The sequence below is a fragment of the Lonchura striata genome, chromosome 14 (assembly GCF_046129695.1).
Source record: "Lonchura striata isolate bLonStr1 chromosome 14, bLonStr1.mat, whole genome shotgun sequence".
Classification (NCBI taxonomy): domain Eukaryota; kingdom Metazoa; phylum Chordata; class Aves; order Passeriformes; family Estrildidae; genus Lonchura; species Lonchura striata.
Genome location: NC_134616.1, coordinates 13,006,705 through 13,032,362, shown reverse-complemented (window position 1 = coordinate 13,032,362; position 25,658 = coordinate 13,006,705). Strand labels below are relative to the sequence as shown.

The window sequence follows — 25,658 nt, the reverse complement described above, 5'->3', positions numbered from 1 at the left end:
CAATAGCATTATCATCCACTAAGCTTTGGTCATTTGTGATCAATTTATAACAAATTAATTTCCAGGAAATTATGTTTCAAACCGCAATTTCAATGTGGATCTTTTTGTCTTTAAAATGGACCCTTCAGTACAGTTTTCCAAATTTCTGTCATGAGGGATGTTTAGTTGTTTTCCAAATAAAACAATTCTTATGAAAAATCAGGTCTAGCTCTAGAAACTAGAGTTCCATTCTCTGCCATACTTGGTATTGTAAGAACACTTATATCTGCTAGGTTTTATGAGATATTGGTTAGCATTGTTAAATTAACTTGACATTCACAGAATTCTGGGGTTGGGAGGGATCTCAGGAGATCATCAAGTCCAACTCCCCTGACAAGGCAGAGTCACCTGGGGTAGGTTTCAGTGATTCTTAGGGCTGCAAAAGCAGAATCAGTAGAATTTGTAACATTGTGTTACAATTTCTCATTTGTTGGCTTGATGACTCAAAATTAGTACATAAAGCAGCTTCTCATAACGAGCATTTTTATGGGATAGGAAGACACTGTTTCAAGCCTCTTTTGTCAAGGTGCATTAGTATTGAAGTCCTAAAATAAGTGAACATATTACGTGAGTTATCTTTGCAGTAGGGCTGCTCACTGACAGATAGCTGTAACAGCTTTTCTTGCAAAGTTCACCAAAGATCCTGAGTAAAATGAAACCTGTGTGGTGAGAGCAACAATCTTCACAGTACCCACACTGGCTAATTTAAAATCAGCTCAGACTGCTGAGAGAAGCTCAAATATATCTGTGTTGCTGTTCAATTAAAAGCAGTTAATGTTTGTCAAGGATGAAAGTCACTCCTAAACCACAGACAGACTGGTTTAGATTTGGTCACTTAAACTCTTTTCTTTTTGTTTCATTTTACCCAACCTCCACTGCAATGATTGCAATGAAATTTTCAGTATTTCAAGTACTCCTGAGCATCTCTCTGTGAAGCCATGGAGGTTACTGCATTGCTCAGAGCAATGATGGGAGCTCTCTGTGGTTCATACACAGCGAGGATTCAGTGAACCATTCTGATTTGCTGATACCACATGCTTGGTGACTTGATATTAAAAAAAAACGTGATTTGGCTAATCCATTCCATACATTTGAATCCTGAGGGGAAAATACTCATTTTTAAAACTGTGACATGAGGAGGACAGTATCTTTTCCATTGTTTTTGGTCCTAGATACAGTAACATTGGCCTTTTTTCCCTCGAGGTGAGACTGACTGGGAACATCACACACAGAATCTCAAATGCAAGGTTGCCAACTTCTTGTCAAAGGCAATTAGCAAGAAAGAAATACAATCTCCTCTGTTGACATTAGGGGACAGGTAGAGGAGAGTGTAACCAATAAAGTAAAGAATAAAAAAAATGAGGAACACAGCACACATATTTATACCTACACATACTGATCCTTCAGTTCTTGAGTTTTGGCTTTCTCCTTCCCAGCCCAAATCTGAATGGTTTTTTAGCTGCACACCATATTCTCGTCCTCCAGAGGAAGTCCAACTGTGTTTAGTACCAACTGTATCATCAGAGAATCAGAGGACAGCACAGTCTATCAATTGTGGTTCTCAGCTGGTTACTTAGGATCATAGAGAAGGCATTATGTATAAATAAGAGCATGATATAATTTCCAAAACAAATTATAACCTAGGAGGAGATATAAATTATATATATAAAACTTAACTAATTTGAGAAGTATCTTTGTTTTTACTGTACTGTTGAATTGAGTCTCTGAGGAGTCTCATTTATACCTACAGCACAGGAGAAGAGTGTGGTGGATTGTAAACTTATTTGTATAGTCACTTGGCTGCTCACCCAAGCAGGCAGAAACTGGGAAATAAACCTGAGTTAGAGTTGCAGCAGCTGATGGAAAAGGGGGAAAGTTTGAACATGAAGGCCTGCCTTCTTCTGCCAACACATTCAATGGCATGAAGTGTCATCTGTCTCACTCTGTGAGATACTTTGAGGCTCAGCAATTGCCTTCTTAGCTGGCTCACCAGTGCTTCTGAATCAAGAGGGTGAGGGGGGATTCTCGGAAAATTTTTTTTTTCTTATCTCACTTTCTCAAAATCAAATAGTTTTCAATGAGAATTCTTGATTTTCAGTTATGCAATGGAAAATACATCTTTTCTTAGGATAGCAGACCCTTCGGCTGTAACACTTCACCAAAAATGTAATTTGCATTTTGCAGAGGCCAATTATTTTACTTGGTTATTTGTGAGCCATTCTCTTGTCAGTTCATTTATCTGCCGTTTGTGATGTAGGAAAGTTGTACTGACTGGAATTCTTTTTCTGGTTCATTCAATCCAAAAAACAGACAGACAATTGATAGTGATGAATAAAAACATTGTTTTCACATTTTGCAGACTTTGTTCACAATCTAGAGGTAGTTTGTGCTTATTCCTATTTTTAATCTTTTGTATAATAATTAAATATCTTCGAACAAAGTAAGTTGATGGGTAAATCCACCCTACAGACCAAGTACAGCACAGTGAAGGCGCCTCTTCAGCTAATGGTAAAACAGCTAGCACCAAAATCAGGTATAGAGGTAGGAGTCATTCACAGCTACAAGAATCAGGGTAAAACATCCCTGAGCAAAAATTCTCTGATGGATGAGCCTCTGTGTTGTACTGCTTTTCACACATTCCTCATCTTCTTCCTTCATATTCAACACTGGAGTCAGCTGTTGAAATAAGGTCTTAGGGAGCACAAGCACAATTATTCAGAGGCCATAATTGTTAAGAAAAAAAGCCAGAAGAAAATTACAAATTAAAGTAGAATGATTGTCTGGTTCACCATGACTTCCATTTTCTAATCATCCTAAATTATTTTAATGCATGTTTTCAAGCTCAAAATTAGCAAAGGTCCCATGATGTAATTCTCCTAACACCCATTGAATACTACATTATGCCAGTCCAATTTCATTTCAGTCTTTGGCAGCAGCATCTGTCACTGAGGGCACACATATGGGGGTTTAGAGACCTCCCACCTGTTCTGTTGCTAGATAGTACTTTTAATACATGAAGTTTAGAAATCATTGTGAAGTTAAAACAAGTTTCTTACTTGTAAAGGCCTAGGAATATAAGATTTAAAAAATAACTCTTAAAACATGTTTGTCTTTGAACTATCTTAAATTAATAATCAAAAGCTTGCATCAAGTCTAAAACAAATCAAACTCAGTCGTGAAGATGAGAAACAGGAATTATTAACTGAGTAGTGAGGCTGATGGAGGCTCAATGAGATCATTTTGTTCAAAGATTAAAGGCGATGAACACTGAAATAGTTGAGGAGGATGGCTATGAACACATCTGACTAGAGCTGCTAAATTCAGTAATGATCAAAAGTTAATTATCAAAGCAGAGAGAACTGCTCAACACAGACAATTTGAGTCAATAGCTAAGCAGCCAAGAAAAGAAGTAATTTGGAAGAAGTATTTTCCTATAATGAAGTTATATAAAAGACGTACATTTCAAAGAAACCTGCCTAAAACAAGATTGCATTCTTCCTGATCAGAGAAAAATAATTAGCTCTAATTGACAGACCTGCTGCACACCAAATATTTTCAAACAATATGTTTCTGCATCAAAGCTTAATGTGTAGAGTTACTCAATGTCACTTTGATTTTGCCTTCCTTTATCTTCTGCCACTGGGCATGCTCATGATATCGCAACAAATATGCTTTGAAAAATGAATGAGCAACACCTACAAGACAAATAAAAACAGAAGGACAGATCCTGCATTTCTTTCTCAGATGGAATCCCAGGGTATTTTGTTCTGTGTTTAACATCACCGTGATCCCACTCAAAGCAAATCCTTTGTAATAGGAGAGGACCAGTTAGGAGAGGACCAGTTGTCTGATGATCCAGCATTAAACTGGGCTGGCATGTAGATTAACCCAAGCACTTGCAATGGTTTTTCAGTTTGGTGTAAGCAAGCATGTGTGTGAAGGACACTGTACCTTCAGCATTTGCCTTTTCTTAAGAGTTAGGAAAGTGGGATTTTCTGGTAACAAAGGGAAAAAAAAAGTAGAAATTCTCCTTATAAAAATCTAGGGAAAGACATGTGCTAAAATGTTCACAGTCCAAGAAAACAAAATGTATCTATAGTTCTTTCTTCTTGAAACTGCAACCTTTCTTTCAGGGTAAATGGTTGTGATAGACACAGCTAAGTGGTCAAAAATCAAACATGCAGTTTAGACTCTGCTCTTTAATATTCTGTGACTTTGACATTGCCAGTTCTCACTCTCTGAAATATCTTCATCTTCTTTAATCTTTCATGTAAACAGTTTAGCTCACACCATCATGCCATGTGCTCTCCGGAATATATTCTGCTGTACTTTGTATTAAATCAACTGCATTAACATTGTTTACTTGTGATCGTAGACACTCTCCTCTCTGCTATTTCCTCTTCTTTATCTGTATTTTGATACCTGTTTTTCTGTAGTGATTTTTTGAATAATTCAGGGAAAAACCTTGATTTAGATGCAAGTTTCACATGCTTGAACTCAGAATTGTTAAGGTCTAGCTATTCTGACATTGTGGAAGAATGTTTTTGAGCTTTAAAAATAATTTTAGTTTCCTGCAGGATGGGACTGATACTTGGCTTTTAGTGGGAAGTTTGGGAAACTGAAATGCCTTTTTTGATGGTGTTTCAGTTCATTTTACATGAATTATTTGTGTGTTGTTATGTGTAGTTTATTACTTAGTAGGTTTCTTAATAGCATGCTTCTGACTCTGCATTTGCAGAGATCTATTGGAAAGAGACACAATCACATTATCTCACTGTTGAGGCAGAGACCCCATTTCATCATAAGCTTGTTTGAGAAGGCATAATTAGGCTTGGGTTTTTCTCAATTACTTCTGCAATCTGAAGTTGAGCATTTCCTGAGGTTTAAGTGTTTTATTTAGCACCCCTACTGTACAATTAATGTAATTGATTCCTATCATGCATTCATTGATTTATTTGTTAGATGGAAAATATAATCCAAATGAAACAAACACATTTTTCTTTGCAAGCTGGGAGCCAACCCAGAGGACTGCTGTTGCACCATCCAAACTCTCACAAGCTCTCATTTTTCTCCCAAATTTTACTCATTACTAGGGATTTTCATGGATTTAAATGCAGATATTACCTTTGCTATGATGAGAGGCAAAAGTGCCAAAACAGAAGTATTTTGAAAAATTAGCCCCATCGTAGAGCTCAAGGGATAATTCCTTCTGGCAAAATTTGGAACCAGTTGTGCAGATCCCAGAGGTTTCAGAAGTTCATAATTTTACATAAAGGATTTAATTTGTCAAGGGCTTATATGAGCATTTTTCTGAACCACTAATATTCACACTTCCTGTGTAGGAACCATTTTGTTTCCATCCCTAAGTATAGCAGAGGTTAAAGTTCCTCACCATAACCCTTCTCCTAAATGTCGGCAGGCTTTGTAAAAATACCTCTGGAGGTAATTAGGCACTAAAACTTTCCTTTCTATAATGGGTTTATGGATCAGTTGTCTTAATTCTGCCTTTCGCTACTCTCTGTGCTTGTAATCTCACCAACCATCTGACCACTTTCCACATTTAAATCTATTACAGCCTTGTTCTGCAAACACCAGGAGGAATTCTCTGAAATTATACAACACTAGCTTTTTCTGCCAGTGGTATTTCCAGCCCTCTTCCTTTAAAATGTTATTTACCTATTCCAGACAAAACAAGAGTGGGATGCAAGGTCGGTTCAGATTACATAATTATGCCAGAGGAGCATTAAAGGGAAAAGTCTCCTGTAACATCTCGGTGGCTTAAGCGGCGCGATAGACTGGCGCGGCGCTGCCATCGGCGCCCCCAGCTGTGTTGCTTAGCAACATTTTAATTCAAGAAGAATCGAAGGAGATGAAATCCCCGTGGAGAGGGAAACAGAAATAAGAGGGCCGTTGACAGATGATCTGAGTTGTTTCTTCTAATATACTGTGAAGATCACTGGCTCTTTTCATGAATGATAAATGGACTGTACACAGATCAATGGGTTCAGCAATAAACTGGAACCAGGCTCCATGTCTGAGGTGGTGCAGGCCGAGGGGCCCAAAGATTTACTCATTTAGATGATTTGGAGTGTGTTTTCTCAAAGGTTTCACAAGAGGAAATTGATCTGAACATTTGGTCATCTCTTGCCCTTTTCTGTTGCTGGTGAATAAAAACAGTTTTGGAAATGTAATCCGTTCTTCCCTCTATTTCTTCCTGTTGTTGTTCGTGCTCCTGATAGGGACAGATAGCTTGTGACAAAGGGGCCAGACCTCAGAGTGAGAAATGAAGTAACAGCCCTGAATGAGCGGTTGCTGAAGACTGGTGGCCATTAAAAATAAACAAACCCCACTGATATCACAAAGTAGGGCAGGAGCATTTCAGACTCAGCACTATCTCTCTGAATGGTCCCACAGCCTGGGATATTGCTGCTGAAGAGCTCCCATGAGCTGATGTTTGCTTGCTTTGGTGTGGCTCTTGCTTAATGATTTGTTTCTCCCACCCCTCTTGTGTTTACAGGCTGCCGAAAAGACAAAATTGAGAAACATTCCTGTAAAGTAAGTTATTTTTTTATATCCCTTCAAAAATGCGAGTTTAATGGCATCGTTGTATACAGTGACTAAAAAGACAGTAAGAGGGGTGATGAAGGAGATAATAGAATTCATGTTGTCCCTAATCATAGTAGTAAAAAGGTCAGTATCACTGAGGAAAGCTTTCGATTTCTTATGTGTCCCTAATGATTGCACTCCTCAAGTTTCATCCAGTTTCCATAAATTAATGTGTTGTCTATGAATAGCTGCCAAATAATCACAATCATACTCAATACATAGTGCTTCTAGCCTTGGGGAGGTTTGTACATGCTAAAAAGATTATGATTTTTAATTGCAATCCTCGAGAAGGTCTGATGGGGGAAATAACTAGGAATGTGCCAAATAATTTCTGGGCACATGGGAATCTTTTGCACCTATGTATCAAGGCTTTGCTATCCTGTTGATTAAGAGCTCTTTCTCCCTCTGTGCATGTGCCTCTCTTACACCATACACACATGCATGTTTCTGCTCTTTGCACAGGGCTTTGTGAAGGATGAGCAAGCTACCAGGGAGCAATTTCAAGGGCATTTTATGATAAGTTCTTAAATCTTCAGGCACTAGCAGCAACACTCTACCATATATCATTGAATTAAGAAAGTTGCTGTATAGATGTCCTGGCTCTTTGAGAAAAGGCATTTTCAGTTAAAGCTAACAACATCAGTTATTCTGTTTAAATAATGAATATTCCAGTCCTAATGGGCTCTTATGTACCAATAAAAACACATATTTAAACTTCAGTATGTTATCATAGCAGTTTAACTATGTCCCAGTAACTGAATAGTCCTGTTACTGACATAGTTCTTATTTTTTTAGGAGTTTGCTGATAATGCTGACTTTGAGACTGGAGAGGGTTTGTGTTTGTAAGAACATGCACTGACAGGACTCCCCAGTCACTGTGTTCTAGCACATAGCAGAAGAGTACAGTTCTATTTGTCACTTGGATTCCATCATGTGTAGTCATTTACACCTTATAAAGTGAACACAGAATGTGTATGAACACTCCTTGGAGTGATTAGGCGATATGTCGGATGACCATAAATCACTCTCTCTCTATGTTTCATTCAGTCTGATAAAAATTAGAAATAGGATCCAGCAAGGACCTGATAGCATGTGAAACTTGTAATAAGACAAGGGACCTTTTTTGCCTATAGGGCTAGTTCAAATTCAGTGCAAGCTGAATTAAAGTCATTGCTAGCTGGGGTTGTTTAATAGAGAGTGAAATGAGCTAAGTTTTCACTTCACATTATACAGGGTCCAGGAGTTGGAAGGTGATGAAATTCCTGTGGACCAGCTCCAAAATAATAATTTATCATTCAGTTCATACACTTTATTATATTTTTGAGTCAAATTCTCAAGAACAACTCAACTGAATTTTATCTTCCCACTTATAACAGAGGCATTAAGCACTGCAGTTATTAAACAGTATGTATGTGCCACTGATGCCAAATTAATCCACCAGAAAGATTTGGGATTTGGGAGGAATGGGTGATTTAGGTTAAGTTATATTTGATAGGACTTGATTAAGGGTAGCATTTTGAGATGGAAGGCCATATGGACAGACTCACTCTTTCCACTTACATGTGTGTATTCCACCCTGTCATGTTTCCCCCAACTGGTTGTTTAACTTCTCATTGACTATGTTCATGGTGGCAGCTTCAATTAGTACCTTAGGGAGATCCATTATACACATTAATTACACTATGCATAACAAAACAGCTGAAAAATCTGCCTAGTTTTGTTCAGTGACGTGTAACTATTTAAGGTACCTGTGTGCAGTTATGATTGTATGCTAAAGCTTTCCAGGCAAAAGAAAGAATATTGTCTTTAAAATAGCAGTAGTAACCATGGACTGCATTTATGTAAGTGTCAGAGCACACTTAGTACAGCTCAGGCTTGGCCAGATTTCAGTTGCTGCTTTTGTAGCTCTCAAATGTCAAGGAGAATTTAACTTGAATTTTAATGTTCTTCAGTTATGCAAAATAAAGTTAGTAGCTTCCATTGTCATAAGGGCTGAAAGCTGTACAGATTCCTTCTACCATATGTGACTTATCACATACATTTTTAAAAACACATTTTATTATTAAGACATATGTGATAGTACACTTCTGCAAATGTGAATTGCTTTTGGCTAAAAGCCATGCACTAATAAGTAGAGTTGAATCTAACTGCTTTTGACATCTGCTATAATATATTTTTTTACATATATAAATATATATATAAAATATTCGCAGTTGTCATTAGCATAAAAAATTTCCTTGTTTTTACCTTATGCTGACATACTTCTTGTGTTCCAAAACTAAAGCAAAAATCACTTCCTTTTGAAGACTGTAGGTTATATAAAGTCCTTGGACAGTGCCAATAGTGCCACCATTTAATGTATTAGTTTAGGAGCACGATGAAGATTTCTATAGAAATGGTCTATTTACTTTTCATTGCTCAGTTCATTAACGTTGCTGGTGTAATATTTGGTAGGAATTTTACTGCTCTTTTATGTTCTCTGGAATCCCTACAGCATTAAATAAGGCGGAAATACAAGGAAAGGGGGAAAAACAAGGAAGTTTTCTTTTTGCAGTTCAGTAAGGCAGCCAAGCAGCTGGTTTTTCAATGTCCAGGGGTATGTTGGTGCTCAGACTATCTTGTGGGAACTTCCTGATGGCCCAAAAAGGTGCAGTGGCACTTGGCTGCTTCAGAAAGAAGGCTTGGCTTCAATTCCATGGTGTTTGTAGTACTGGAAGGCACAAGGCATCCTCAGAACTCATCTTTATGTATTGGTGGCATTATCTTACATAATATTACTATAAATAAGAACTCAGAAAATAGCTAAGAAATTTCTGTATCTACAGAACTGATTTTCTTTTTTTCCAAAAGCATAAATCCCTTTTCTGAGGGTCTATGACACCAAGGTGGGCCCATGACTGCTGAATCCATTACATTAACTGATTTATGCTCTCCTGGCCTTCCTATGTAAGGAGCACTTGCTTTCTTCCTTTGGTTTTGTCCATGTTTACACTGAGAGTCTGTAGTACAAAAGAAATTTCCTAGATGTAAAGTCCTACATGCTTATTTACTTGCTGGTCCTTATCAAGCTGTTCCTATTCCTGCATCCAAAAGAGGTAATATGACTTAAACAATTTCACTCTGTGGAGGGTTTCTGATTTCTAAAGATCTGTTACATAAGAGATGGTTTTGAATTAGGGCAGATCTAGAGGAATTAATCTTTTATATACCCTGTTATTTGATGCAAGAGGGGGAAAACAGTGATATCATTAACAGTGATATCCTTAAAACTCCACAATAGCTTTGTTGTAAAACCCAGATTTCTTTCTGAATTTGTGTAGACAATGGGAGCTCAGATCAACATAAAATTTAGAGGAATCATGTTCATGTTGACTTGATCACATCATTTGTCCTGAGGTGGGCTGAGCTGCAGGATCCCCCCATATCCAGGGCAGTCCCCACTCTCAAGTACAAATGCACTTGGCTTGGCAGCCTCTACACTAACTTGGACTGGAGGCCAACCAGCCCAGTGCTTTATCTCTGCCAGCAGCAGAAGGTGGGGGACAAAGAACAGCAATTACAGAGACCTGTTCCATGAGGAGTATCCTCCCACCTTCCTGCACACAGCATTTTGCACTTCCAGAAGGACACATCCTGTATTTAGGAGGCACCAATGGACTTACTTTCCAAGCAAAGTCTTTCATGAAGTCAGTTTATACCTCCTGTCACCACAACATTGTGTGACATTGAGCCCCACAGTGTGGGGAGAAACATTTTTTTTTTTATTTAAGCCCTTTTCCTCATAGTTTCACTGGAATCCACTCAAGTAGTTATTCTTTCAGAAAAGAGAAAATGACTAGTCACTGTTTTTCAGTCCTGATATTACATCCCTCTGTTGTATAGACCAAGGAGTCTTCCTAGTCCAGATGCACTAATAATGTGGATTAGTCCACCAGTGAACTGTACAGACACAAGGCAAGTCTCTCTGCAATCAGAAAGGAAGTCTCTGTGTCTGCTGTGTTGGGCAGAGACAGTGTTAGGAAGATAAACAGGTTCTTTTCAGGTTTTCCATACAAAGAGTTGAGTTATTTTTATGGCAATGCCCTTCTGACTATGGACTGGGTATAATGCCACTCTAAACAAATGTCTCAGATGACAGTCATTTGTGAAAATGGCCAGGTGGATTCCTTGGGAAAATGTGGGCAGGTGAAAGAATGATTTGGCTAAAACTTGATGTCATCCAACACTATGAAATGCCAGGGTTTTGTAAGAAAGAAATTAGAATTTTTAAATGGAAAATGAAAGCTCTTAAGAGTGTAGTCATGTAGTCCATGAAATTCTGTAGAACTGTGAAAATATTGGAAGCAACTTCTTGCTTCAGGGAAGAAAACATTGCCTGCCTTGAGTGTCCTTTATACTCCCTTCTTTTATAGTCCCTTTTAAAATCTTCAGTAGAAAGTAATGGCATTTTCCCCAAACACCTGCATATGCTTAAATTTGCTGTAGTTTTAATGACTTCCAGATACATGTTTTGAGACTGTAGCTTGTGTTAAAATCCCACTGCAAAATATATTTGTTTTCCATCAGCCACAAGTTTGTTAACCAGCAAGATTTTTGGTGTTTATTGTCTTTTCCTGCCATAAAATTCATCTTCTCCTCTGAACAGCATCTGACTTAACTTGGTATGGTTTTCTGTCCCAACCATCATTGGAAATGCAATCCATTAACATTTGATATCTTGACATTTCAATTGACCTCTCATTTGCAAAGCGCAGTGGTATTTTTCGTGGCCTTTTCATCCTTGATTATACATGGGATAGGAGTGCCTGTTTCTCCTGACTGCACTTTAAAAATATCTTTGTTTTACCAGCTGGAGTGGCACCTTGTTTTTGCCTCCCTGGCTAGACCTTATTCTGCATGGAAGGTCTGAGGTCTAAGCAAGTCATGCAGAGCCAAAGGATTTTCTTATTGACTCACTAAGCAGGAGGGCGAGCAGGTCAGGCTCCGAGGGTCAGTTAATGTATGCAGCAATAGCAGTAACCATAAACAGGTCTCCTGCTCCCACTGGCAAAAATGCAGGCCAGTGGGCTGACTCTGAAAGTTGTTTTGGTTTTGACCAGCCAGATCAGGCACTTGTACCCAACAGAAGTAGGGAAGAGGCAGCATGCTATTGGTACACATGCAGCTCTTCCACTGCAGGATATCTCGCAGCCTGTGTTTAAAAAGGGATGAAAAAAGTGTGTCATGATGAGGTTGAAAAAGCCTCCCATTCATGGATAGTTGTATGGGAGGATGGCCACATATAGGTATGTGAGAGAGGGTCAATTTAACTTCACTATAAGGAAAAAGTTTTTAACTAGAGGGTGGTGAAGTACTGGCACAGGTTGCCCATAGAGGTGGTGGGTCCCTCTTCCCTGGAAACATTTGAGGTCAGTTTGGACAGGGTTCTGAGCCACCTGATCTAGGTGAAGATACCCTTGTTTAGTGCAGGGGGTTGGGCCAACCTTTAGAAGATCCTTTCCAGCCCAAACTATTCCATCCTTCTGTGTATATATATATATATATGTACATACATGGATACATAGGCACCTGTGGGCCATAGGTACCTATTGACATTTCTCCATATGTACAAGACATTTACTAAAAGACTTAAACCACTTTTAAAAAAACAAAAACCCCAAACCTGCTATAACTCATTCTCAGTAAAACTCCCGAGCAATTTCCGCATGCCTCTTGTTTATCTCTGATTCTAAACCTTCCGTCCTGAGATTTCTCTTCAGACTGTTTCTGGCAAACTACTAAATCAGACAGCACCAATTCAATTAGTTCTAAAAATCCATTATAACATAGTGCCTAAACTGCCTGCCCATATTCATTTCTCAAAGAAATTAATTTCTCCATTCATATTTATGTTTTAATACTTTAAGTCTAGCATGCAAAAGCACTCAAATCCTCAGCAGAAATCCAGGAAAAAGCCCGCTTACAGGCAATTAGAGACAATGTTCTTTAGACCTAGATCTTCCTAGTCTGTCCACTTAAGAATTCTCACAGGTGCAGTGATTGGTCAGTGGGATTGGTTTATTGCACAGCAATCGAGCTCCTCCAAAATTCCACAAAATGCCCCGGAGTGTGCCAGCTGGGCCCCGTGGTGCAGTCTGTACAGACCCAGCACGCTCACAGCGGGGTCGGCACCTCGGTGGCACCGAGGCACAGGCTGCTGCTCATCTCCAGCGAGCTTTGTCTAGGGGCTGCATTTCCTCAGCACAATGTGAACTCTAGAAATGCTGCAAAGGATTACTTTACTCTCACAAGTTAAAGGTTAGTGTTGGAAATGGATTACAGAACTCCTGCTTTTCAACTGTTTGCAAAGAAAAGCACATATTAAATCTTTTTTGATGATATTGCATTAATCCCTAAATACTGATTTTTATGTAAATTTTGACTCTTGCAAAGCTCTGACAATTCAGCTATCCCCATGTGGTTTTATCAGAGTTCAATTGCTCCTTTAGATCTTTTTTCCTTTTTCCAGTACCATTTGCTTTATTCCAAAGTCATCACAGCAGCTGGAAGATGTAGTACTTTAGACATAAAATAATAAGTCTATTTAATATTTTACCTTTATTTTCTGAATTTGTTCCTCTGATACATCTTGTTAGATAAATTTTTATCAGTCCAAAGGATAACCACAGTAGGGCTATTTTTATTTCTAGTGAAATGATGCATGATAACTACTGGCAGGGCCTACAGCAGTAAATCAGTCCTGTTCCAACCACAGAATGTATTAAAAGTCTGTAGCCTGTGGTAATAAGTTATAATTTAGTTGACTAGCAGTTTGTTTGGACTTAAAACTGTACAAATGAGTCACATTGGTAGGCTCTGAAATATAAAACAGGTAGTGTTTATTAAGGTTTTTAGCTACTACCACAACAGGTACCTGGAGAGAGCATGTTTTTCAAATGTGCAATGCACTTTTATAGCTAAATGCTTCTGATTTGATTGTGTAATTCATAGGAGATGGTTCAGTTACCACATGGCCCGTGTGATGCAGAGTTTGCTTACAAGAGAATGAGATGGACAGACCCTGAGAGCTCGTTCAGCTTGTCTCTTACAAATCTGAGTGCACACCATCAGCACCAAGCAGCACAGGCTGTATCCAGCCACGAGAAACTCCTCAGCTGCCGGGGTGCTGTGGCCATCACAGAACTTCAGGCACCTGGAGAATCCTTCTATTTGGATCCTTGTATTTACAGAGACATCTATATGCCAGACAATCAAAGCTAATCACCTATTTCTGTAAAGTTTGTCAGGGGTCTTGCAGCTGATGGGGAAAAAAGTATTTTTGTTTTAACTGGGTCACTTTTGTTATTTTTCAAAACATTTCTGCACCTTCATTGTGATGCAGCATGTTAATTTAGGTCCATTTTTTAAAGTTGTGAAAAAATGAAAGTTAGAGCCAAACAAAACCTACTTTTCCTGTCTCTTTTTGATGGGGAAAAAAAAGTTAGTTAATGTCAATATTTATTTTTCCAGTTTTAGCATGTATCTGCTGTTGATCAAAGAAGCATCCATTTGTTCCTCCTCACTCATCCTGTGGTTTTGATAATTTTATATTTTATATTTGTCTTCCTGGACATTATTTTTAATTTTAAATTATTCTAGCATTTATTCAAACGATTATTCCAAGTGTTTGCTTTGGGTTTTGCATCAAATAACAGCTGGTTTTTAACTACCTGTCATCTTTTTTATATTTATACTTTAAAAATGTGTTTCCAGTATTGCAATCAATCAACAAGTTCTAGGAAAACTGAAGGAAAGTCCTGATCCTGATATAACTGGGTGAACCTTTGCTGCTGGTTTCAGTACAGCTGGCTGAATCCAGCACAGGAACTGGCATTCAGACCTCATACCCCTGAATTTCACTGTTAGACCATTTTTGTGTTGCTGGAAGGTAAATAAACGGAGCAAAACTGTTACTGTTAGAGTATGTATAAGTCTACATGGTTTTGTGAGATTCAGGCATGTTCTAGACACTCTAGAGATGAAGATCCCTGCCTTGGAGAGCTTGGTCAGAGGCAGTGGATAAAGCTACAATGCAGTGGGATTTCACTGAAACTGTGTCCTTGTAATCTGTATTTCCCCAGCTGTATCTTTGAAATCTGTAGGCCTGTGCCTGCTGTCCTTTGGACTGTAAAACTCCACAAATTTCACTGGCATTTCTCTTTGTTGGTGTGAAAGGGGACAGTGAAGTTCCCTTTTCTTTCTGGTTTGTGGCCTTGTATCTAGTAGGGTTCCTCTGGTTAGCGTGATAAATAGGACTGAGTAAACGTGGTCCTCCTTGTTATCACCTTTTAAATGCCCAAAAAAACATGCTGCTATACAGTAAAAGGTCATTTATTTTGGCCATAAGTGAAATAAAAGGAAAACAGGTATCTTTCAAGCATTTTTTAAAATACAACTACGAAAAATAATGATCCTGTTCTAAGTGAAAGTAGAAAAAAATTCAAGTCATTTATGATAAATGAATACAAAAGAAAAGCAAAGCTAGATAATGTTTCAGGAAATAACACTGCTACAAGGTTAATTTTGCCTAGTACAACATTTCCTAGTATTGAATTGCCTGATATACTCCCTCAGGGATTGCTCCTGCGCTTGCAATAATCGAGGCTGATTTTATTGGAAAATCACCTCTGGATGAAAGACATACTCTGGAGAGAACTTTGCATGGGTACAAATAGGTTTTTGGTGCCAGTGCCATGTTGCCCAGGCCAGCACAGTTATAGTTCCCAATCTGTCTGTGCATTCAAGCAGCAAATTCATTAGCAACCCTTCTGGCAGGATAGAAAAATAGACATATTAGGGAAATTTACTTCGAATTGTTTTCAGGATTTGTTGGATAACAGTTCGGTAATCAAATTGCGCCTCCTAACAAGAGTATTAAACATTTTTATCAGTAGTGGCAGGAAAGCTGCAGATATTCCTTTAAGTGCAGAGCGCTTTGCTGTAACACTATGTGACTAGCAGAGATCATGGATGAGGGAAGAGATTAGCATAGCTGGGGCTGATTTCTGCGATTCCTGTGCTGTTTCTGCGTGGAGCCCTCTCCCTGCGCTCTGATGGGAGCAGCAGTGCCCAGCCCTGTCGCCGTGCAAGGCCGTGTCGTGCCAGCGCCGCGCTCTCTGGCCACGGCACCCAGGCTCAGATCCCTGCAGCGGCTCCCAGGCCTCGCCGATGGAAGGAGCAGATTGTGAACACGTTGGCCTGGCCTGCGGCCGGGAGCGGGACACGCGGCGCGCGCCCACCAGGGCCTGCCGCTGACCTTGGAGAGACTTTGAGCGTGGGGAGGCTGCAGCAGAGCTGGGAAAAGGCTGATTCAGAGAGACAGATTAGTGAGGAAGAAAAATCAAGGAGATTGGCACAAGGACGGTGGAAAAAAAAATCTTTCTAAAGAAAGAAGGGGATTTTTTTTGCGCTCGAGGCCAACGGTGAATCCTTATAATCAGGCTCATCTGGCCGCACACCAACAACAGCAAGAGAAAAAAATACTGGGTGCAGCTTGTACACTGTGCAAAAACTAGTGTTCTGCTGGGAAAATACAGAGTATGTGCTAGAATTCATTAAAGAATAAATTACATTAAGCTCAGGGAAGCGACAGGGTTGAAAATTAGGATTGTAAAAATTATCTGTATCCACTGTACCCTAATTCTTGTTGTTTTCATGATTGTTTCTCTGTGAAGAGGAGAGCCACTGCAGTATCAATCACAGTAAGCTATTTAGACACAGAAATAAGTGGCATATGGCTTAGCACTTTTGGGTCTAGCAATCAAGTAGCAACCTCCTGCAATACAACTGTAGTTTGGTTCCCAATGGGCTTCACTTTGATGATTAGATATATTGAGTTCCTTGTGTCATTCAAAGACAGCAGAATTTCATACAAGTTGGTGTTGGCTTCCTCTCACTTCATTTCAATTTTCAATAACCAGTGTCATCACATGTAACAGTTTCTTCGTAATGGAACTTCATGTCGAATCGGATTTGTCCTTCAAATGAAAGAGGGCTGTAAAAAGTCTTCTGAAATACTGATGTCTGGAAAAATTCCTACCACAGTGAAAATGGGAAGGGATTTTTTATTTATTTCCCCTAAAGTTGCTTCAGTGCCCAATCCACAGATCATTCAGGAAAACTGAAAATAAGGCTTTAGTACTGCATTTGGGGATGGTCTTGTAGTGCTTCACAGGATTTTCCCAGGTGCTTGCTGAAGTCATTGTTGTGGTATGTAAACAGAAAATATTTGGTCAGTGATATTTGAAATCAAAACTATGATATTTAAAGACAAGTTCTGTGTAAGTGGAGTTAGATTAGAGGGGAATATAAACATCAAATATGAATTGATCCCTCTGTATTTCAGTATGGCATCTGTTAAACATGGACATGCTTCAGTAACACAGAACTGGTATTTTTCTGGTCCTTACCTTCTCTCTATCAGCTCTGGGCCATCCCTGGCAGTGGAGAGATGTCCTTGCAGGCAGAGGGAGGGAGCCAAGGGCTTTGCCTGCTGGAGGATGAAGGCATGGACCCTGTTGGAGGTCAGGATATGGGGAAGGGTGGGATGAAAAAGAGTAAAAAGCCCAGAACACGGATAGTAGTGAGCATAAACTTTCTAGAAAGGTATTCACCTTTTCTGCGAGGGATATTTCTGAAGAAATCTGGTGTCTTGGAGAATGTTCTGCCCATTCCAGAGCTTGAAGCTATATCCTTCCTAATGGGCCAATCCTTTTCTCTCTTTGTAGCCCTTTCTTTTTAAATTTACAAATGGAGGAATTCTTTAAAGGTCCACCAGTGCCACACACAACCTGTGCATAGAGATTCACCTGGCAGCTTTCCATATAGAGTGTCCCACGCACGTGGATTGTGTCAGAAGAATATAACAGCACAAGCAGTGTCTTTAAAAAGAAAATTCTGGGTCACACGTTCACCACAAAGCACTTCCTGTAATTCACAATTAGTCTTAATATGCTGTAAGAAGAGCAACTGCAGACAAATACCTCACAGCTTTATAATCCTGACATGTACCAAGCAGCAAAGATGATATGGCTGCCTGTGTCATATACCCAAGACTGCCCATCCCAGAGTTTTATTTCTTGGCAGTTTCCTACAATTTTGTGAAATATTTTTTTAATGTGACAAAGTCACTTCGATTACACAGTCATTATAAGTTTTGCCAAGGTTGACTATGGATCGTTTTGTGTTCATTAGAGCACAAAATTAGAATTTTCATTGCAACAACTGTAAACAGTATTGGCTCAAAAAGAGTGCAGCTTTCTTCCCTCCATAAAATCTTGGGTAAGCTATAACTGAGGACTTCCATTTTTTCTGACAGTCTTTTTTTTTTTTTTTTTTAACTGCCTTCTGGGTTGTTGGATTTTTTTCTTCTTCTTCCTGGTTCTTGATGCATTTGTTTAACTGAATAACCAGTTCCCTTCATAATGATGACATTGCCACTGTGTGCATGAACAAGCAGGTGCAGTCAGTGTTTCTAAAGCTGTGAATCTATTATTTCTTCAACTTCTTGAATGTTACAGCTTGGTGCTTGTCACTTTAGACTCAGTCAGGGCTGTAAAAGCCATAAATAGGAAATAGCCATTTCAGAAATACTTCATCATCTCCTTAAGTCCCACTAAGCCCCATTAAGTTTTCACTTAACTAATATCGGAGTTTATTACTTAAGTAATAATTAAAGTTTCTATTTCATATACTCCTTAATTTATGGATATATTTTATTGACTTTGCTCATCATGCTGATGATAAAGAAATCACATCAAAAAAGATCATTTTAATATATGCAAAAACTAAGCTAATAGCAAGTAAATCTAGCACAGAGTGTTGCAAGCAATGGAATAAGAACCCAAAAGGTTTCTAGAAAAGTCCAGGCTTTTGAAAGCTAATTAGAAAGTATAAGACTGCATCATTTTTGCATCTGTCTTTAAAAAAAAAAAAGAGAGAAGCATCTTGGAGAGAAGGAGATTACTTTCTTCTCCCTTAATTATTTTAGTAATTTCTTTTAGGTTAATTTAACCTTCATATTGCTAATTTAGCATATTAGAAACAATAGTATGATAAGTAGTGGAATACTGCTTAGTAGAAAATAAAGCCAAAATCCTTCCTCTGCTCGTTTTGGGGGTGAAGGTGAACCTATGCTGCTCTACCTTCCTTTTCTGTCTCTTGGGATTAGGGAGCTTGTGTGGCTCTTCACTTGTGCTTCACTTGGAGGAATTTCCAGGCTTTGTTTTTAAACTAATATGTATTTACAAGGAAGGAGAGATGACAGAGACTATTACAAAAGTAGCAAAGAGCTTCAGCAGACATCTCTGTCAGAGCTTGCACAGCAGCAATGCTCTGCCTTGATCCTACAAATCCGTGGAGTGCATGCTTCTCTTGGCATGTGGCAAGCACATGTCTTGCCAATGGGATGCCCAGTCCTTACCAATTTATTTATTTTTATCTGTAATATGTCATGATAATGTCATTCAGGATAAGATATGTCAGCAAATGCACCAACAGGCTTTATCAACTTATACCTCTTAGCAAAACCTGGAGCTACAGTGAGTGGGGACAGCCAACATAGAGCAAAGGCATATCTCTTCCTCTTGAAGAGATGTATTTAACAAGGTTATATACTATTTGCATTCCACATTTGCAATTATCACCCCATGAACACACAATGAAATCATCCAAGTGACAGATAATGTGTTAGATATATGTAGTTAGACTTTTTCTAGATTAAACAAGCTGTTAGATATAAGGAGGCACAGCTACAGTAATATATTTTAAAGGAATCAGTGTAGTCTGAATAATGTGGGAGCTCATTGAAATACCATTCTCTTGTGTGAAGGATGTGTGTTTGTGAATGCATGTGTGTGTGCAGGCAGGAATGCAAATTGCTAAGTGGAAAGATTAGCAAATTGTGGATTGTGGAAGTCTGACTGTATGTAGTAGAAAATTTTCCTTCAAAGCACATATAAAGGTTTGATTCTGCAACTTTATTCTCTACCCTATAATTTTACACTAGCTGGCATAAATTAGCAAGCTAAGAGTCTAAATATATTTGTCTAACATGCCTCTCAAAAGAAATAAGATAAATTCACATGATGAAGCAGGAGTAGTTGTGTGTGTGTAAAATATCTATGCTTTCTTGCACATAGGTTGCATTTAAGTCAGGGAAAGAAAAGAAAAATCCTTCAACTGCATTTTATCTCTGTTGATTGTAGTCTGGAGTTCTCAGAATATATTTCTTTTTAACTTCAGTGTTAAGAAACTGGCAATGCCAAACACTTCTTCTCTAGCAAATGTGATAATTTTTGAATCCAGACAGAGGCTTACTTGCATTAATGTGCTCAGTGGTCTGGTGGAAATCAGTAATATGATGAGGTACAGGGAAGGGGGAAGGCGGGCCTTCCACATTTATTTATACTGGATAAATGGTGCCCATTAATCTATCAGGAAAATATGGAATTAGCAGGGAAGAAACCACAGTTGCAAATTTGGCAGTTGCTAGCATGCACAGATGGTCTTTCAGTGTTTTAAGATTTTCCAGTCTTTTGATATTGATACCAACATTGAAAAGTAGCCCGTGTGTTGCTAATGTTTATCTGGAATAGCCATAGAAAATTAACATTGTATATTTTGGATTTTTCCGTTTCCTTTTGGTGTATTTGCATAAAGATTTTTAATCTGAAAGGTAAAGCTTTTATGCTCTGTCTTTGGTTATTTTAAGAAGCATAGCTGGAGTTTGATTTCCTAAAATAAGGACAGTCAGCATATTCAAACAAAGGCGCTGGGACAAAAGAGACTCCTACATGTGAATTTGGTTGAACAAATTTTACAGGTTGGTAGTCCAAACTGCCTTCCTACTGTTGCAGGCAGTCCTTCTTTGTAAAGTGGTGTTCTCAAAGCCAGGATGTCGAGTCCCTCCTTGATAGAGTGTTATTTATTCTTATTCTGCTGACAAGCCCTGATTTTCAGTCACTATATCTCCTCTGGAGCTGGGAATCTGACCCTGGCAATGTCTCCATTCAGTGTTTAAGGGCATGAAGTCAAGAGGGAAGGATAATGTCATCTGCTTAATTTGCTTTGGGAGTGTTTGGTTGAATCTTTAAAGACCATGTTGAAATATTTCACAGAGGAAATCACAGAATAATTCTTGCCAGCTCTACTTTTAGTTTATTCTCAGCTGACCCAGGGGATATAGTACCTTAATTCCTGTTCTGAAATGTGTCTTCAGCAGTCCTGTAGTGCACAATTGCATGTGCACAGGAGAAAGATACCTTTGACTAAACATAGCCCAAGGTTCTTTGTATGAAAAATCAGTAAAAAATGTTGGGAGAAAAAATAAATAAAGAAAACTAAGAAAAAAAATTACCTAAGTGCAGTATGAATTTTAATCTGGTGAAAAAACGTATGAGATTACAAGGAAGGGGAAATATTTGTATGTGTTACAGAAATACTGTGTGCTGGTGTTTCCAGTGTATCTAGTTGTATGGGTCTGGTTTGTATGGATCTCTGTGGAGGAGGCAGACAAGCAGATGGACAGTCAGAAAGGTAGACGTGAGTATTATATACAGGTGAGAGAGACACATGGAACATTAGGGCATATAGGTGTGGTTTTTTTTTCTTTTTTTTTCTTTTTGTTTTGCAATGAACAAGGCAAATGAGAGAAACATGAAGAATTAAATTAGCTGCTAACAAGAAAAATTTCTAATTATGATTCAGCAGAAATCTTCCTCAGCATCTGTGAGGATTCCACAGAACAGACCTGAAAGCATCTTCTTGCTCTAGACAGTAGCTCCCATCTCTGCAGATTTCATGTACCACCCAAAACCAGAACCAGCTTCTTTTTTTTCAAGCAGGGAAGCAAAATTTAGTTTTATTTCCCAGATAAAGAGGTTCCTTAGCTTAAGCTATACCTGTGCTATTGGTTAGAAGAATTATACCACAGAGTTTGGAAGCTACACTTTCTATTTATTCATCCCAGGAAGGTGGTTGCCTTTTCTGGAACCACCTGATACTGTTGATGGATGTGTAGTGTGTAATCCATTATAATCATCTGATCTTTCTGTAGAAAGCTACCTCACTGGTTATTTCTTACTTTGCATTTTTACTGTTGAATTTTTGTGATAAACTTTAGTACCTTGTGCTTGTCCACAGAGAATTTTATATAGTTTCTTTAGATCTTACCCCACTTCATCAGGATCTTTTCATATTCTGACCCAGCCTCCAAAATACTTGTGCACCTTCTCACATGGGTATTGTTTGCTAATTTAGCAAGCTGTTCTCCCATCCAAACCGGTCGTGGTATTTTAAAATGTTCATGTTTATTGTTTAGTTACTGTGGCAGTAGCTAGGCTGTAGCCTTGGCAGATGTTTCTTGCCAGATCTATAATAGCAAAGAGATAAAATGCTGATGATGATTTGGGTGATTTATGTGGTCTATAATGGACAGTTTACCAGAATGGATCAACTCTTTAAACTCTTGAAATGGCTGCAAATCTTACAGGACTTCTTATGGAAGTATGAAGATCCTGGAGGGTATGAGCTTTTCAGCTTTTTTTGCACACATGTGAAACTTTCATTTAGCAAGCCACAAAAATGTACAAATGACTCCCTGCAATACATTTCGAAGTCCCTCACCAACAATTAAGGCTCTGCAGCTCTGACTGTTTTCTAACCTACCGCATAAGAATTTCATTAAAAACTGCCCACTGTCAATGTTCTTGCAGCACTTGGCAATTCTTTAGTTTTATGTGTACCTTTTTGTCATGAAAATTGTATTGAGAAAAATCCCAGATTTCTAGTCTACGTGACATTTAAGAGATTAGTGCAGATCCTACACCACTGAGGGACAGAGATGCAAAAACAAAGCAAAAAACTAAATAGTGGTGACTGGAAGCAGAGAGGAAGAAGTCAGACATTAGGACAGATTTAGAAATGAGCATACAAGATTGTTGTGTAAGCAAAAGCTGACCATGATCAGCTCTAACTAGTGTTATCTTCACTTATTCCAGATATTGCTAGAGGAATTTCTTCATTTGTTTAATATCAACAAGCAATTCATCTAGACTTCACTCAGCAGTCATATGTAATCATATCATCACTCAGGCACATACTACAAAATATATCCACACATTTCAATAATGAAGCCATGCATGTAATATATATAGTGATTTGTTACATACCTATACTCCAGTATTCATTTTCCAGCTTCTCTTTTTAAACCATTTAATTCTCTTTTTTTAGCATATAATTGTGCTACAGTCAAATTATCTCTGATTACTGCTCAAAGTATCTTGGCTACAGGGTAAAGGATTCTCCACTGTCTCTGTCCTGCACGTCACTGCTGTGAATTTCTCAGTTCTTCTCCCTAATTTACCACTTACAGGTCTATAGAGACCTAAATACTGCCTCCACATCAGAAGCTGTCTCAGACCCTCATTCTTCTTCTTTGCACAATCCTGCAGGGAGGCGTTCACTTGCATTTGAAGAAAACTGGGACAGACTTGGGTATATGTATATATTGATGTTTGTATTTATAACATTGATTTTGCTTAATCTTCTAAACAAAATGTCCTGGAACTCTTGTTGGGACACTCCCCTTCTCATTTGGGTGTTCCTCACTTCATTTGTGAATACCTGATTGTTTTATTTTCCTGTGATTGGGTTACCTGGGTCCATGTCTTAAATTCATAACATTTGCCAAAGTAAAGGTAGAGCCATGGGCTTATGGTTTGGCCCAATTAAAAACTGTCCTTCTGTGCATAAAGGTCTTTCTGACTCATTGTTATGCTATAACTTCATCAAACACTGTTTTTTCTTGGCCTGTAACCATTTTACAATGATCTGTCTTTTAAGGAAAAGCATATATCTCCAACACCAAAGCCCAAAGAATTTAGTTTTCTTGTCAGTTTTTAGTGTCCCCAGGAGTAAATCTATCCTCTGCCATCCTTGCAAGTGGGAACTCTGGGAACAATCTCACATGCATTTTTCCATTTAGGTTCCCATGTGCTTTTGTGTATTTGCTCTGACCTTATGTTTGGAAGATTTACAAGTTACTGGCAGTCATCTTCTCCATACATTTTCTGTGACCATAATTCAGTGGAATGGAAACATTCCAAGACAATTAGAAACACAGTCCATATAGCAACCTGCCTTTAGAAATTCGGGGTAAAACACTAACCTTCTATAAAGAGGCAAACCCCATCAAGAAAATAGGGTTATTGAAAGTCCTGAATCTCCTCTTCATAAGCTTTACACTTTGTTCATATACTAGACTGCATCTTAAATATAAACCTATCATCAGGTTTAGCAAATCAATACCATAAGAGTGTGAAATGGTCCCCAGAAATCTCCAGAATGCCATTTCACAGTAAAAGCAATTGAAAAAGAAGCTGCAGTGGAATATCTTATGAGATAGCCATTTAGATCACAAAAGGATCATAAAAGTCAGAAGCAGTTTGTTTGAAGCAAGGTTCATAATATAACCATACAGAGCTTGCTGGGAAGAAAGAGGAAAATTGCAAACCAATTTGTGGTTACAGCTTTTTCTGTCAATTCTACAGGGATTTAAAACTTGTAAAAGGTGGAACTTCTGCCATCTTACGTTGCTCAACGAGAAAGAGATAGCTATAATCATAGTAGCTAAACAAACAGCAATTATTGAAAGGCAATATAGTCTTCATTAACTTCAAAGCAATTAGCACTTCTTTAGTTCATTTACTACTGAGCAAGGTGGTATCACACAGTGGCATTTGTCAGTAATAATCTGAGCATCTTTTGAGGCTTGCCTTCCTGTAGTCTCATAATATTCCTTCAGCAAAGTTTTCATACTTTATGCATAATAAGGACATTAATGAAAACATTAAAAGGAATTTTTCTGTGAGCAAATGCCACCTGAGCATGCCACCCTGTTTCAAACATGGTTGTATCACAAAACTAAATCTTTCTTAAAAGATGATTGTGTTTTAGTGCAGGAGAATAGAAGCAGAGCATTCTGGAAGAAGTCATATGTCACAAAACAAAAAACCACAGTTAATTAGTCAATTAATTTTGTCACACCCATTCAATTTTACAAGTGTCTTGTACACACCCTTTGAATTCGTGTGTAATCTTTATCCTTTGGTAAGAGCTTGCCTGGACATCTAGAATGGTTCAGGTCAGATTTACACAAATCCCCATGCAGAGGTTGAAAACTTAATTACATTGCAGTTGCAAGTACTTTCATATTTTTCTAAAAAGTCTTCGTGGTTGATTAGAAGCTAATATGGAGCCAGTCTACCTCCTCTTTTCCTCTTTTTTTAAAAAAACGCAAAAACCTAGACAGTAAAAACAGTTTCTGTTTATTCTTCTGCTAACATTTCTCTTTAAAGAGTGGCACTGCTTTAATAAATATATAGGAAATGAAATTTTAGCTATGTTGCACTCAATCAGATTACTTTGTACAAATGAAAAGTAATGGTGCCTCCTTCCATACCATTAGAAGGATGGATATTGCAGGATTCTTTTCAGCTGGCCATGCACGGGCCATTAGAGGCCCGTACCTTTGTGCAGGAGAGCTCGGTGCTGAGCTGCGGGCGCTGCAGGGGCAGGGGTAAGGTGGAGGCTTTGCTGTTTCCCTCACTGCTGCCAGCTCGGGGAGCTCAGGGCTGGCTGAGCACGGGGCTGTGAGCCCAGTGTGCCTCATGGCCAGGGATGCTCCCCGCAGCGCTGCCTGTGCAGCGGGACACAGCTCAGGCTCCGGCACCTCTCCAGGTCCTGGAGGATTATTATTATTATTCAGCTATGCAGGATCAGGTTCTGACTGCAGTGTTTTAAGTCATATCAGCCCTAAAGTGTTGCCATCTCAACAGTGGAATAAAACCACGGCGGCTGCTCTTTTTTACTTCCCTTCTGGATGGCCACCACGGCGAGGACACCCGGCCCAGCAGCTCCGGGAGCCTGTGTGGCTGCCCGGCGCTGGCAGCAGTGCAGATGTGCTCCTGCTGCCT

At 38.8% G+C, this 25,658-nt stretch overlaps 1 protein-coding gene across 6 annotated transcripts in view; it reads left to right on the top strand.

Annotated features, from left to right (window-relative positions):
• AFF2 (ALF transcription elongation factor 2) overlaps positions 1–25,658 on the top strand; it is a 332,507-nt gene that overhangs the window by 245,285 nt on the left and 61,564 nt on the right. For all 6 annotated transcript variants that reach the window (XM_021547866.2, XM_021547869.3, XM_021547868.2 and 3 more), the window contains exon 9: positions 6,557–6,594. In XM_021547866.2, the coding sequence (XP_021403541.2) occupies positions 6,557–6,594 (38 nt within the window). The remainder of the gene's footprint in view (positions 1–6,556; positions 6,595–25,658) is intronic.